Raw genomic sequence first — 14,617 nt, forward strand, 5'->3', positions numbered from 1 at the left:
TATGGCTGAATATCCAGTCAAAACTTAAGGGTGGAGGTAATGAAATCTCCTAAAACTTAAATTGGTAAAGCCCCAATGGAAGAATATCTTCTTACAATAGTTAAATCTCCTTAATTCAATATACTGTATAAAGTACTCATTGTAAACAATTATACACAACCATATATGCCCATGCTATAGCACTTTTAATGTTTTGTATTGTTTTACTTTAACTGCAAGATGCTCACTGTGAATAGGAGACATGAACACTGACATTAGAAATCTGCCAATGTAGAACTATTTGAATTGAAAATGTAATCTAAAACTGTCATATTATAACTTTTCAAACATATTTTTTGTTTGGTTGTTATTTTTAGATTGCATTTTCGCAATGAAATCATAATATTGGATGAAAAGGACTCAGATATTGGTTAGGTAAAAATGAATTGAGTGATCCAACCAAGTTTTACGATCATGCCTTAGTTAACGACCTGAACACTAAGTGATGACTGTTACTTTAATATTATAACAGGTATTAGTTAAATACAAAAGTACTGCTGCAATTCTCAATATACAGATCTTCTGTTTCCCAACAAAATACCTTTGAGAAATACTTTAGCTTAATTTATTTACAGCTCTAAAAAGGCATAAGAGAGATAGGCTGAAATATAAATGTCAACACTTGTATTGAACATTAGTTGAATCAATTCACACAATAAGGTGGCAAACATTTAGGCCACTGGTCTCCGCACTGCTTTTCAAAAGAAAATTCTCCCCTGAGATCTGAAATCTGGAGTGCAGTTCTTGGAGAAGTCTTTGGCCACTGAAGAGCAAAACCTGGAGATGGTGCTTCCCTTCTTTGGTGGTTTCATGAGGCGGTTTTTGAAAGTGGAGACAATATAGTCCAGGGGTATTCAACTAAAATGCAACAAGGTCCAGTTAGAGAAAATCTCCCCATGCAAAGGTCCGGAACATCAACATGTCTAACTTGCTTCATGAATTAGTGTGATATGTATTGAAGTAGCCTGTAGCTTTATCAACGTCTGCATGTAATCAACAACTGACTGCCAATCAAATAAAGAAAGTACAATTCATAAACAACAATATTTATTGTCAATTAACATCAAACTATACAGATATACAGTAAATACTGTGGATATGTGTAATGTTCCTCTCGGGCTGCATTTAAAAATAAAATAGAGAAAATAAATAAAATAGCTTTTGAAAATATGTGCATCTTAAAAGTGTTTAATTTTAGATAAATCAAATAAAGTGTAGCAGCAGCTTGAGTCTCCCTTTTTCTTTGTTAACCGTTTCACATCATGACTTAACAGTTTCAGACGATTATAGAACAATATCAGTCTTTACACATCATAACAATTGAACAGTTTTAAAGTTTCTCTTTCTTTCCCTCTTATATTCCATTCCCTCACTCACTTTTTTTAAATTCAGTGCGAGAATGGAGCTCGAGCTTGTCCTGCCAGGAGTTTGTAAATCTGGGCTGAAATGGAGTCAGGGCCATTCTCATACACACATGCAGGTGCTCATTGGTTACAGTGGTGCAAACACAGGTATGGTGAAAAAAGAGAGAACTATTCGAAGCAGAAAAAACAGCGTAATATACAATCTGACAAAGGCCTGTGCTATAATGCTTCAATTAACTGACTATTCTTTATAATATATTCAGATAAATAGGAGACAGAGATGTTAAGTTATAAATCAAGGGTTTTTATTATTTACAGCAGGGGTGGGGAACCTTTTTCCTTTCAATTTTTACAACATCCTCCGAGGGCCGTACAAATGATTGAACTCAACCTCTGCTTAAAAAAACTAAAATCACTGCCCATTCATTTCGCCTTTCTTTCATGTTGTGCAAAGAAAAAGCAACCTCTTAATCCAGAGATCTCACCATGATGACTCACGTATGCATAAACGTGCACAGTTGTGGCATGACCACCAAAACAGAAAGATATGGACACAAGATGTATGCAAATGTATTTAGTATCCTATCCATGTGAACATGATTTAAGTGGGTGTGGGGGACCTAACCTCCTCTAGGAGGGTCCGGGGGCATGCTCCCCAGGGAAGATTTTTTTTAAATATTGAAGTTGACGGCATCAATCTGGTGCACTTTGAGAGCAAAATTAAGAGATCTATGGATTCATCTTTCAACACCCATATGAAAAAGAACTGTAAGCAGATTTTTATTTTTTTCGATATTTTACAAATCACTCTCCTTTTAAACTCGTTGTTATTTTTAACAACTTTTTTGTTACTGTCATATAGTATTTTATACCTGTTTTTTATTTAGTCTCATTAATAACTATAATTAAAACTGCGGTCGCACTTGTGCGCGCAGTGATGAGCGGGCCCCCGCGTCCGTGCGCCTGTTGTGGAGGGCAGCCGGTCGTCCCGACGTCAAGCAGACGCGAGCGAATCCTCGGAAAAGAGCCGTTTGTCATTTCTCTAATTTTCGCGTCCCAGACTCCCAGGTCCTCGGTTATGGCTAGAAAGGATCCGTCTTGTGTAAAACTCTCGTGAGAGTTTGGCTGAATGTCACGTGGCTGAATGTTTACGTTTGGCAGGCAGCCTTTCAGTTACGATCGTTAACATCAGTTGGCCACAGCAAATGATGGTGAGAAGCAGGGGTGGACTGGGACAAAAATTCAGCCCTGGCATTTTCTGTCCAGACCAGCCCACTACATTTTCAGCGGACACTACATAGAAGTCCACTAAACTTGCGGCATCTTCTCTCATGCATACTACAAAGGAGAGTCATATTCCTTGATAGCAGTTAACAAATAAAGCACTTAACTATGAACTCAAGGACTAAAATGGACAGCTATATCAATCAATCTTTATTCATTATAGTGTCAAATCACAACAGAAGTTATGTCATGACTAGGGGTGGGACGAGACTAACGGGAATAACCCTTATGCTACCCTTTCAGTGTTTAGTCTGTGACTGTGAAAATCTTTTGGTGTAAGCCCAGTATTAGTTAAAACCAGACTCGGACAATAATAACAAAAAAATATCCTGACAAATAATCTAAATAGAAACATATTACAGACAGTAGCAGCATTAGAGCTGAAACTCACTCACTCACTAATTATGAAACCATAAATAGAGAATTGGAAAAAAATATATATATATACTGTAGCTGTGTGAAAAGTCTAAGACATGGGTTACAGGTCTGAATAGATATGCATTCTCATATACGTGTATGTGCACAAGTATGTATTGCTCTATACTTCCTCGTCCGCAGCCAACCAGCTCCACTCCTCACCAAATTCGTGACCTGAAAGAAACAGCAAACAGAACTTGTACTCAGTATCTGTGTACTGACAAATATATGTAGCCATGTAGCCTTTTTGTGACGTAGTGACACTTAGTCAACAAATGTATCTGTCATGAAGGATGACTTAAGTCTCAAAAGAGCCCTAAGGCCTACCTGCATAACTGTTAATTGAACTTAAAAGATATGCAGATGTTTGAAATTAAAACCATCAAAATGAAAATCTTCAGCCAGGAAATAATCATAATCAAACCTTTTGTTTCAATCTGAGACAAAACAAGTTGCATAATAAACTCACAAAGTCAAGACGAAGCTCTCAGATATGATGGATGACTCAAGCATCATAGAAGAACTTCTAGCAGGTCAGGAAAACCTGTTTGACAGGAGATAATGGTAGCAGAGAATATAAAGAGATATTTATGAATTACCAATTGTCATTTTATCGCACATATAGTATGTTTCTTCACATAAACCTTTAAACATAACCTTTAAACATACACATATTGCATTCCTCTCACCACATGAAATAAGCTCAGGAACTTAAAAGTGGCCCAGTGAATGATGGAGGAGACAAAGCAGGTCCTCAAAAGGGGACAGAGGGAAAACAACTCCTTAGGCTCTCATATATAGGGTGGTCCACCTAAAAGAGACATGGAAACATTATTAAGTCTCTCATCATCACAAATCAAGTATGAATTCATATAACATTATAAGACACATGACATACTCAACAAATCATAGACTTCTCAAAAAGTGGTGAAGTGGTAAGGGAGCGAATCCTTGAAAATGGACGGAGGGGGAACAACTCCTCAAGCTCTCACATGTCAAGTGGTCAACCTGAGAGGGAATCGGATACATTATTAAGTCTCTAATCATCACAAATTAAGTATGATTTCATAAAACATAAAAAATGATAAACTCACCATACTAGAGGAGACTCAACAGCCAAACTTTGGTGCAGTGAAGGTAGAGAGTGGAGGCAGAGAGAGAGCAAGTCCTCGAACATGGACGGAGGGGGAACAACTCCTCAAGCTCTCACATGTCAAGTGGTCAACCTGAGAGGGAATTGGATACATTATTAAGTCTGAAAAAATAAATTAAATATTTTCCTCTGTCCTGCACCTAGAGTTGAAAACTTTTGGGATGTGCGTTTCTTTCAAAACTTTTTTAAAATTATGAAGTATGAATTTATACAACATTAAAAAATACATGATAAACTTACCAAATTCTAACAGTGGTCCTAAATGAGAGAACAAGTCCACATATAGAACAGAGGGAGAACGACTCCTCAAATATATCAGAACAACCTGTAATGGAGAATAATTGATAATTTAGTGTACATGATCACAGCATTAAGGATCAACACATAAGCACAATACAACTTCTGAAAATCATCATTAAAATGACAAATAATGAATTACTACATCCATAATGTGTGATGTGTGATAATAACAATAATATTAAATATTTCTCGCCTTATCAGTGGAGCAGCTTTTTAAGCAGCTCACTCTTCTCTGCAAGTCTGTCTATCACAGAGTCAGAGTCCAAGGACATGAGGATGTCTTTCTCTGTGGCCATCAACATAAATGCCTCCAATTTATCAGATGAGAGGGTGCTTCTGAGTCTGTTTTTAATAAACTTCAAAATTGAAAATGTGCGCTCACAAGCCACCTGTGTGAGGGATAATGTAAGCAGGTATTTATAAGCAAGGCCTAGGACAGGGTATGCATCTGTTAGCATGTTGAAACGGCGAAGTATCTGGTAGCAGCACAGAGGGCATTCTTTGCAGGAGCAACAGCTTATGGGAGTTATCTCAACCTCTTCTGTGTTGTCCTCCTCACCACCTGATCCATCTTCTACTGTTCTTGCTTTGTACTCTGCCAATGGGGATGCCTTCAGCCTGTTCCACTGGAGTGCAAAGCTTTTCAACTCGGCCTGCATATTTTCCTTGGTTGCCCTGCTGTCAAATCCTTGCAAGCACTTGCTTAAGTCTTGAAGGGCAGACTGGGGAAGAGCACTGGTGCAGAGCTGAGGGAAGTTTCTGGGATCCAGACATGCCAAGTCAGCATATAGATTGCCGTGTGTTAAAAAGCGCCTATGAATGGCTTCAATTGCTGTGTCCATGATCCGGTTATGCACATTCACCTCATAGGATTTTTCTGCATCATCCAGGGTCTCATCCTGAGCCATCTCTCCAGGCAAGACTTTCTTCATCCTCCTCCTCTTTTGTGGCAGTGTGGCCTCCACTTCAATGTCCGTGTCATCTCTCTCTTGGATTTCTGTGTTTGTCCAGTTGACAAATGTGTCTGCTGCTTTTTTTACAGATTCAAAATCTCTTCCCAAGCTTTTCAGCGTATCCTGTGTCGATGCCACCATTCTGTGAGCAGAGAGGATGTCCAATCCTGCCGTCTGAAGGTATTTAGACAATGGAGAGGTATGTTCAAATATGCGGAGGAAGATTTGAGCCGTCAAGATCGTCTCATACTTGAGCAATGACTGCATATCCTCTGGCCATGACACAGATACATGGTTTCACTGTTGCCTGTTTCTGTATAGCTGATAATGTCAACAGCACATCAACGTACAGACCATCTTCCGGTTTTCCAAAGAAGCCAAACACCTTCTTCAGGGCCTCATGCTTGGCCCACCAGCGTGTCTCGCCAATAGGAGCAAGGCGTCTACGTCTCTTGTTTCGGCCTGACTCTTCCCACACATTCATCCTTTTATATGACTCTTTGATGAATACCGCAATGCCATTGAGGAGCGCAAACAGGGACCCACTCTCAATAACAATCTGGGTTGTGTTTGCAAGCACCAGATTTAGTACATGTGCGTAGCACCATACATGCACCTGGTTTGGAGATTGTGCAGACAATAGTGAGGAGAATCCTTTGTATTGGCCTTGCATGTTTGATGCCCCATCAGTCGCATTTCCAATGCACATGGTCTTGCTGAGGCCCATTTTGTCCAGAACTTCTGACAGCATGTTGACAAAGGCCTGTCCAGTGGATGAACTGCACTTCAGCACTGCAACAAGCCTCTCATGAACAACATCACTAACATACCTCATAATTATAGAGCATTGATCCTGAGAGGTGATGTCCTGTGTTGTGTCCAGCTGCACTGAAAACATTCCTGCTTTCTTGATATCACTGGAGATGTTTTCTTGAATCAGATGGTGAATTGCATCTATCATTGAGTTGACTGTGGTTTTGGAGAGTAAAGTTACAAGGGAGCCTCTGCCTCTCGTGCCACCAGACAAATGCAACTTTTTGCTGTTCTCAATGCAGCTGTCCAGGTGCTCTTTTAAACAGAAATCATACTTCCCCAGTAGAAGTATGAGTTCCAAGAAATTATTATGATCAACTGTGTGGTCTTCCAGAGTATATGCTGCCTCATTTTCTGACCTCCTGTATGCAAGCCCCCTCTTCCCAAGAACCTTGAAGACATCTATGATGCGCTCCAAAACCTGCCGTCTCTTTCTGACCTGCTCTCTGTGCGCCGACATCTGACTGCCACCAAACACACTGCTGATATCAGCACTGGCGGATTTCAAGAGGTAAGCTTCAGCACAGTTTCTGTGTCCACTGCTTCTCTCATGCTCCTCTGTGCGCTGGTGTATATGCCTCCAATCTGACATTCCACTGATGAACAGACTGCTATCAGTTCTCTTACCGAATGCCATGCAGATGAAACAATACAGCATGTGACGCTCTGGACAGTATGTCAGCCACCTTCTAATGGTGCCGTCTCTGCTACAGAACACTTTCTGCACCACTGGATTGCTACTTTTTTGCTGAGGATGGTCATTTAAAAATGACTGGAGATTTCTCTGATCAGGTTGTGAAAACAAATCTGTTATTTGACTGGCACACTCATAGCTCTCAACAGCTGTTTCCCTCTCAGGTGATCCTGTATTTGGGCTGACACACTCCTCACTCTCTCCAGCCTTTTCCCTCTCAGGTGATCCTGTCTTTGGGCTGACATACTCCTCACTCTCTACAGCCTTTTCCCTCTCAGGTGGTGCAGTCTTTGGGCTGCCTGAATTGGTCTGGCTCTCTCCCTGAACTGACCAGCTGGACTTGCCCTGAACCTGTCTGGGCTGGACATAGGGAAAGCATTTATCATTAGATGGGGAAATAACTCAAAACTACAGAATAATGTACAAGATAAAAGATTAGTTCATATTGAACGAAACGTTCGCGAGCGTAACAACACTAGTGGCTTTGCCATGTTTTCATTATGACACTTAGTGTTTTCCAATGCAAAAAAGTCAGATCTTTGTGACAATACCTGAAAATGCTCAAGACAGCACTATACACAGCCATTTGAAAACTACAGTAAAAGTAACACAAATACAAAGAAATTAAAGTTACACACAAATTATGAAATAGTTATCACCTCAGTAAACAATAAATGAATTGAAAGATTACAATAAATTCAATGGCAAATATTGCAAATTAATCTAATTATTTCCTATAGGTTTACTTATATTTTTTGCTAAAATTCAAAGTATCTCATCTGTATTTACAATACAGCTTGATTCTGCAGCTTCATCTCTACTTACAGCTCGTTGGTCCATGTGAACGTTTACTGTTGCTATGGCTACAAGAAACCGCTGACGTTAGCAGCTCTTAGCTAGCCTAGCTAAATCATCTGAACAATAAAAACCCATAATATCACAATTCGGCATATTTAAACAAAATCAACCACAACTACCAACATTCACAGCCCTTCAACTCTGGGCTAATATGTTGTCACAAGTAGGACTATGCAGTTAATTAGGTCACATCACATTCAATGTAAAAACGTTTTCTACTTTTTTTTTGGACATGTCTCAAAAATGTAGCCTAGCCAGCCCAGGCTAACATTACTTACGATGTATGCCTCCACTCGCTCGTCTCCCGGCGCAGAAGCACCTGCTGGGGCGGTGACCACGGCATCAAATAGGTCCGTCAATTTAGAATATTTAGCAGCCTCCACCTCCAGAGACTTCAGCTTTTTAAGTCGCAGTTTTTCAGCACCACCCGGGCGTTTCTTCTGCTTATCCATTTTCAGCTCAGCAGCAGGCAGCCCGTCCCGCGACTCCCACCCATGCCATGAGGTCCCGCCCCACCCTGGTTTGTGTTGTGATTGACAGCACTGTCAGGGCTCTCTGAGCTTATCAGCTCATGATTGATTGACAATGACAAACAATAGACCAATAATATGTGTCGATGCTGGCAACACACTGCTAGCCCTCTGTAGCCAATTGGCCGGCCCAATTGGAGGGAATTTAGAGGGAAAAAAATGAAAAGAAAAAAAAAACATTGCGGACCGGCCCACATTGGGTCAACGGCCCACCGGGACGATGCCCGGTATGCCAGATGGCCAGTCCACCCCTGGTGAGAAGCAAAACTATCTATTAATTATGTCAATGACAGGGAGTGTGATTATTGAAATAGGGTGTTAGCGGTCTTGTTGGTGTTCAAAGAAGAATGACAACACAGTAGATCACCAACACTATGGTTTATTTTTTATTCACAGGCAAGTCAACGTTGTCGCAGTAAAAGTCCCAAGATAGCTCCTGGTGCAATACAATGTTCCCTTGCAGTGTTTTACTATTAAGTCTGATGTTTCTCTATTAATATTGCTGCTGCATTAATGTGTATGTTGCATCATTGTACTGCTGTAGATGTGTTTCCGAGCCGCTCCGATTACAGCGAGAGTTACAACGAGAACGTGACGTCATATTTACACTAGACGGATCCTTTCTAGCCATAACCCAGGTCCTAAACGGATGTCGGCGCGCCTTCTCGAAGGAAAACAAATTTCTCTAAAGGCTCGTCGAGGATCGATTATCGAGGAGGCTGTCTGGAGAAGCCGTAACCGAGGATACACTGATTTAGTACCCTGTACCCTGTACCCTGATATTTAGTATATGCTTTAGGAGCTGTGTGTGACGCGTGTGTGTGTGTGTGTGTGTGTGTGTGTGTGTGTGTGTGTGTGTGTGTGTGTGTGTGTGTGTGTGTGTGTGTGTGTGTGTGTGTGCGTGCGTGCGTTGATGTGGCAGGCAGACAGGCAGGTGTCAGTAGGTTATCTGACATATAAATGGTCAAAAATTGTACATTCTCCGTTAGCCTACGAGCTCCCCGTTTGAGCGAAGGACTATTCCATCTCAATGTAGCATGACATTGGACATGCGCTTAATTTGTCCTGGATTGGAATTTTTCCAAACATTTCCCTAGGACAGGGGTCTGCAACCTCTTTGACCAAAAAAGCCATTTTGCTCGTTTTTCCCCAAACATTTTTTGTCTGGAGCCGCAAAACATATTTCATAGCTTGATAGCTAAGTTGTATTTATTGTTATATCAGACAAAAACTACAGTTTTTTTTCATTTATTAGGCTATTTATTACATTATATAAAACTGTTAACCTCTAATAAGAAACAAATAACTCCTATAAGGAGAATTACAAATAATACACAGGCCTACTTTAAAATAAATTAAACACAGCACTTGGGGAGTCCTCTGCACATTTGAAGGAAAAAAAAATATTATTAAAATGGGCCCACTTTGAAATAAATAAAACATATAGCTGCATCCGAAAACGAGTTAAAGGTAGGGTAGGTAAGAATGGAGAAACCAGCTTGTGTGCGCTAGAATTTGAAAATACACAACAGGAAAAAATAGGCCTCTTCCTTCAGACTTTCTTACAGATTCCTTCCTCCAACACACACGAACGCGCATCATCAATGAGGCCACAAGATACGTTTGTGCACAGATGGAAGGCTGACAGGCAGGCAGGCCATCCAGTTATTTTAGCCGGGTCGGCTAAAATGATTGGTCGTGCTTTTTACAGCTCTACGGCTTCCAGAGATTAATTTTTGTATGTATTTATTGTCAAAGCATTTAATATATTCATTGCTATCGGGACGTTAAGAGCATTCCATGGAATATAACAAAAAGTGTTTTCTGAAATAAATTACATACCCCATTGAATTATGACTGAAGATTTTCAGCTGTCTTCCTCTCCCTTGTTGTTCCTCGATACGTAAAGGCTGCAGCACCGTTGACAACTTCTCTCTACATATCAAACGTACCGGTAAACCAGCATCGTTTGCTGTGAAAGCATATAACTGTCCACACAGAATTAAATCCTGTGTTCCTCCGGTACTTTTCTTTGATTTATCCATAGTTCGCTCATCAAGCCGGGGGTCCCCGCGCGAGTGCTTCCAAGAAAAGGCGCTCGCGCGGGACTGTAGCAGTATGTGACGCATATTTTAGTTGATCTAATTAAAACCTTTTAGTTTTTTATTTATGTGTCACAGTATCACCTCAAAATACAAGATACAAAACATTTTCAACCGTGCAACAAAATATAAATAGTCCTACAAATACTTTTATTTTATTTCCTTCTTATTTTTGTCTAAACTCAAGGGAGCCAGAGCAGAGGGCTTAAAGGGCCGCATGCGGCCCGTGGGCCGCGGGTTGCCGACCCCTGCCCTAGGAGGAGTTTGCAAAAATGTGCTTAAGATGCATGAGAAACGCACATATTTGAAAATTGCCGAGTTTTTTGGGGGCGGGGCTAATGGAAAACAATTTGAAATATGTCCAGATTCATAAGAGCAATGTGTATACTGCTTTTCCTGAATATTGGAAAACCTATATGCGAGTAGCTGGATTAATTTGGAGACATTTTAGGCGTGTAAATCGTCAAAAATGGTTTATTCACTGTTAGCTTACGACCTCCCCAATTGAGCTAGCAACTATTTTCTTCGCAATTTAGCATCACATTGGCTATGGGCTGAATTTGTCCTGGATAGGATTTTTTTTCCAAAATGTCCCTATGAGGAGTTCGCAAGAATGTGCTTAAAATGCATTAAAAACGCAAATCTTTCAAAATGGCTGACTTTCTGGGGGCGTGGCTAATGAAAAGCAATTTGAAATATGTGTGAAATTATAATCGCAATGTGTATACAGCGTTTCGTGAATATCGGAAAAACTATGCGAGTAGTTTGTAGTAATTCTTGACATGTAAATCGTCAAAAATTGAACATTCTCCGTTCGCTTACGAGCTCATCATTTGAGCGATCGATTATTCCTTCGCAATTTAGTATCACATTGGATATGGGCTGAACTTGTCGTGGATTGGAATTTTTCCGATCATTCCCCTAGGAGGAGTTTGCAGAAATGTCCTTAAAATGCATGAAAAACGCACATATTTCAAAATGGCCGACTTTCTCGGGGGAGGGGCTAATGGAAGGCAATTTGAAATATGTCCGCAATCATAAGAGCAATGTGTATACAGCATTTTGTGAATATCGGAAAAACTATATGCGAATAGTTTGGAGTAATTTGCGACATGTAAATCGTCAAAAATTGTGTATTCGCTGTTAGCTTTCGACCTCCACGATTGAGCTATCAAACATTTTCTTCTCAATTTAGCATCATATTGGATAGGGTCTGAACTTATGCTGGATTGGAATTTTTCCGATCCTTCCCCTAGGAGGAGTTCGCAAAAATGTGCTTAAAATGCATGAAAAACACACATTTTTCAAAATGGCTGACTTCCTGGGGGCGGGACAAATAAAAGCTATTTACAAATATGTCCGAAAATCCATGGGAAATGTCAGTGCCAAAATTCGTGAAGTTCTGAGAAAATATGTGACTACCACACAATAGGGGGCGCTAGTGAGCAGTTTTTTGAAAAATTGCGGGGTTTTTTTACATTCTCGCAAAGGTTGTGGGCTTTGACGTGTCTCCCAAGTTTTGCATTCTGAAGCACATTTTAGCACATCGTCATAAAAAAAAAAGTACAGGCCGCGCCCACATTTGTCATTCGTTGTGACACTTTAAATATAAGTTGATATTCATCCCCAAAGTATGTCTAAAAAAAAAAAAATGTATTTCGTCCCTCAGTTCCTGAGTTATACATTTGTCATGTTATTGGCGCCCCCTATTGTCCAAAATGAAAATTACTTGTTGTGCATATTCCCCAATACAAACTGAACCCTACCACCAAAATGTGTGTTTTTTTGGTACATTGTTGATGAGTTATGAGCATTTCTATCTAAGTCCCGCTTTTTTGCAAGTTTAGAGTAATGACGGCCACATTTATCGACTGAACATGCTCATTTCCTACGATGATGTGTCTGACTCTCCAGCGATGCTGTATACTGAGTTTGGTGTTGAAATCTTTTTTTTAAATGTTAGTGAATATTTAACTGTTTTTGAAATTATCCTAATTTAAAAAAAAGTAAAGTAGGCGAAGCTTAGGGGTTCAATGAGATTATATGTAGAGCAGGTCCACCCGAATAAGTGTGCAAAATTTCAGGTCATTCGGAGTTACGGTGCGACTTTGTACATCTTTCCAAAAATGGAAATGGCCATAGGTGGCGCTAGAGAGCATGCTGGACAATTTGAAAACATTGAGTCCAGAATATTGTAGTTTTCACCGATTCTGGAATCCGTGCAAAATTATACAACTTTTGAAGCATCCTAAAGATCTCAAATACTGGAAACGCCAGCAGAAAAATAAGAAGAATTCCTCCAATAACAATAGGTTCCTTGCACTTCGTGCTAGGACGCCATTGGGTCCTAGCGCTCCGTGCTCGGGTCCTAATGATCATATCAAGGTGTGCCTGAACCTCACTGAGCTGAGGTTATTTGAGCCTCTCAGAAGAGAGCTCTCTTCCACCTGGTTGTAGAAAAGCTCTTTAAATTCGTTAGCATAGCAAGCTAACCAGATGCTGATAACAACAGATCACCACTGTGCTTACAACTAAAGACACAGCCACGTAAACACTGCGGCATGGCTCCTTATGGGTACTGCAATATTTGAAGAGCTGGAGCGGCGTTGGTGCTCTTCGTTAGCACTCATTTCAGACGAGACATATACCACGTGAAGCCACGTTACGCTCGTGTTGTGTTCAAGGAACCTGTCCTTGGCCAGGAAAAACAGGTACTCGCTTGTTTAATTATTTTTGCAGTCTAGATTTCTTCTTCTTTTTTTTGAAGAAGTCGGGCTGACGGACGGACTCCCCCCCCCGCCCCCCGCCCCCAAATGAAAACTCTTCGGTTCTCCACGAATTACACAAGTCACCCAAATCAGCGTTAAAAAAGCGGGAGGCGCTGAAAAATCTCCTATTAATGTATTGATTATAGCTCCGGGTCCTTATAGGTCGGCGTCTGGGTCCGGGTCCGGACCGCGGTCCACCAGTTGCCGACCCCTGATATAGTCTATCACATCTGGTCTTTCTAGACACAATGCGACCAGCACTACTTGCCCCACTTCTTGCACAGGTCCTTGTGAACGGCCTTGTCGTGGTGTATAAAAGTGTCAGAGGTGATTTTGAAATCTGTTCCTTCCACTGCAGCCCACATTTTTTTGAACAGGAGCTCAGTGGTGGTCTCTGTATTTCCAAAATCACTGTTGATCTTTGCTTTTCTGAAGTTGCGGGAAACCAGAATCTCCACAAGTTTCCTGACAGACTTTTTGTGGTTCTCTGCATGTGCTGCTGCATCCTGCACCGATCCGGAACCTGTCTTCTCAGATACTACGATTCTGGGTGTTTGTAATACTGACATGGTGTCTTTAAAAGCCAGTGTGACCCTGTCAATGTGGACGGCAGCCTGTGTATTCAAACACAGCCACATCTGTACCTGGAAGTGCAACAGTTCTCATTCATAACAATCCGTTCGATGTCTCACTATGGGATGCGCCTCAACGCGTATGCAAACAGAAGCATCAATCTCATTACGCCAATCCTGATTGGCTGGTGATCTTGACGTCTATGTCAGGGAATCCACCCACCCTATAAGTAGCTTGCGTTACGATGCAGCGTCATTCAAACACCTCTTCTCGCTTCAGAGCACATCTCGAATTATCAGTAGCCGGGCTAGCTTAACGGTCCAAAGACTGAACCCAAAGCTAACATTTGGTCGACGGGCGCTTGCCGGTTACTTTTTTGCTTTGCAAGAAGACTGAACAATATTAACAGACCAGTTAATATTGTAATCTGCCTCGCCGTTTCTTTCTTTCGAAATTACGGTAAGGTTTGATTTTTTCTTCAAGCTAGTAACATACCTGTTGCTAGCTTTTCTTCCCTCCACACCGACACCGACGTTCTCTTTTCTCTCTCACACCAGAGGAGACGGAGATAAAAACAAAAGGTATTAACACACCAGTTAATATTCTTTAAAGAATAAAATCTACACCGTCGCTTTTTCCTTTCGGATTAACGACAAGGTTGGATTTTTTTCTCAGTAACGTAACTGTTACTAGCGTGTCCACTCCACGCCGACACCCCGGCGAACAAAGATGGACCCTTCTCTCCCTCACACCAGAGGAGTCAGGGACT

At 41.0% G+C, this 14,617-nt stretch overlaps 2 protein-coding genes across 4 annotated transcripts in view; both read right to left on the minus strand.

Moving 5' to 3' along the window:
• The window catches only part of LOC307025227 (kunitz-type serine protease inhibitor B6-like), a 41,162-nt gene that overhangs the window by 7,564 nt on the left and 18,981 nt on the right, over window positions 1–14,617 (minus strand). The window lies entirely within an intron of this gene.
• Window positions 2,617–8,651, minus strand: LOC307024637 (uncharacterized protein). Of its 3 annotated transcripts, XM_079658951.1 has the most exons (8): window positions 8,154–8,651; window positions 4,751–7,377; window positions 4,498–4,582; window positions 4,199–4,330; window positions 4,003–4,112; window positions 3,794–3,915; window positions 3,574–3,648; window positions 2,617–3,278 (listed from the first exon to the last, which is right to left on the minus strand). In XM_079658951.1, the coding sequence occupies exons 1-2, from the start codon at window positions 8,325–8,327 to the stop codon at window positions 5,755–5,757; spliced, it is 1,797 nt and encodes a 598-aa protein (XP_079515077.1). In that variant the 5' UTR covers window positions 8,328–8,651; the 3' UTR covers window positions 2,617–3,278; window positions 3,574–3,648; window positions 3,794–3,915; window positions 4,003–4,112; window positions 4,199–4,330; window positions 4,498–4,582; window positions 4,751–5,754. The 3 variants fall into 3 exon arrangements, with proteins under 3 accessions (XP_079515077.1, XP_079515078.1, XP_079515076.1); XM_079658952.1 differs by having other exon boundaries at window positions 4,008–4,112; window positions 4,498–7,377; XM_079658950.1 differs by having other exon boundaries at window positions 4,498–7,377.

The sequence above is a fragment of the Notothenia rossii genome (genome assembly GCF_949606895.1).
Source record: "Notothenia rossii genome assembly, chromosome: 11".
NCBI classification, from domain to species: Eukaryota; Metazoa; Chordata; class Actinopteri; order Perciformes; family Nototheniidae; genus Notothenia; species Notothenia rossii.

What these genes read in the sequence shown, in the direction of transcription:
- LOC307024637 (XM_079658951.1), bottom strand. Translation starts at nt 8,327, where the DNA reads ATGGATAAGCAGAAGAAACGCCCGGGTGGTGCTGAAAAACTGCGACTT. An exon ending in AGCGAGTGGAGGCATACATC is followed by an intron (nt 7,378 to 8,153) that starts GTAAGTAATGTT and finishes CCCTATGTCCAG; the next exon opens with CCCAGACAGGTTCAGGGCAA.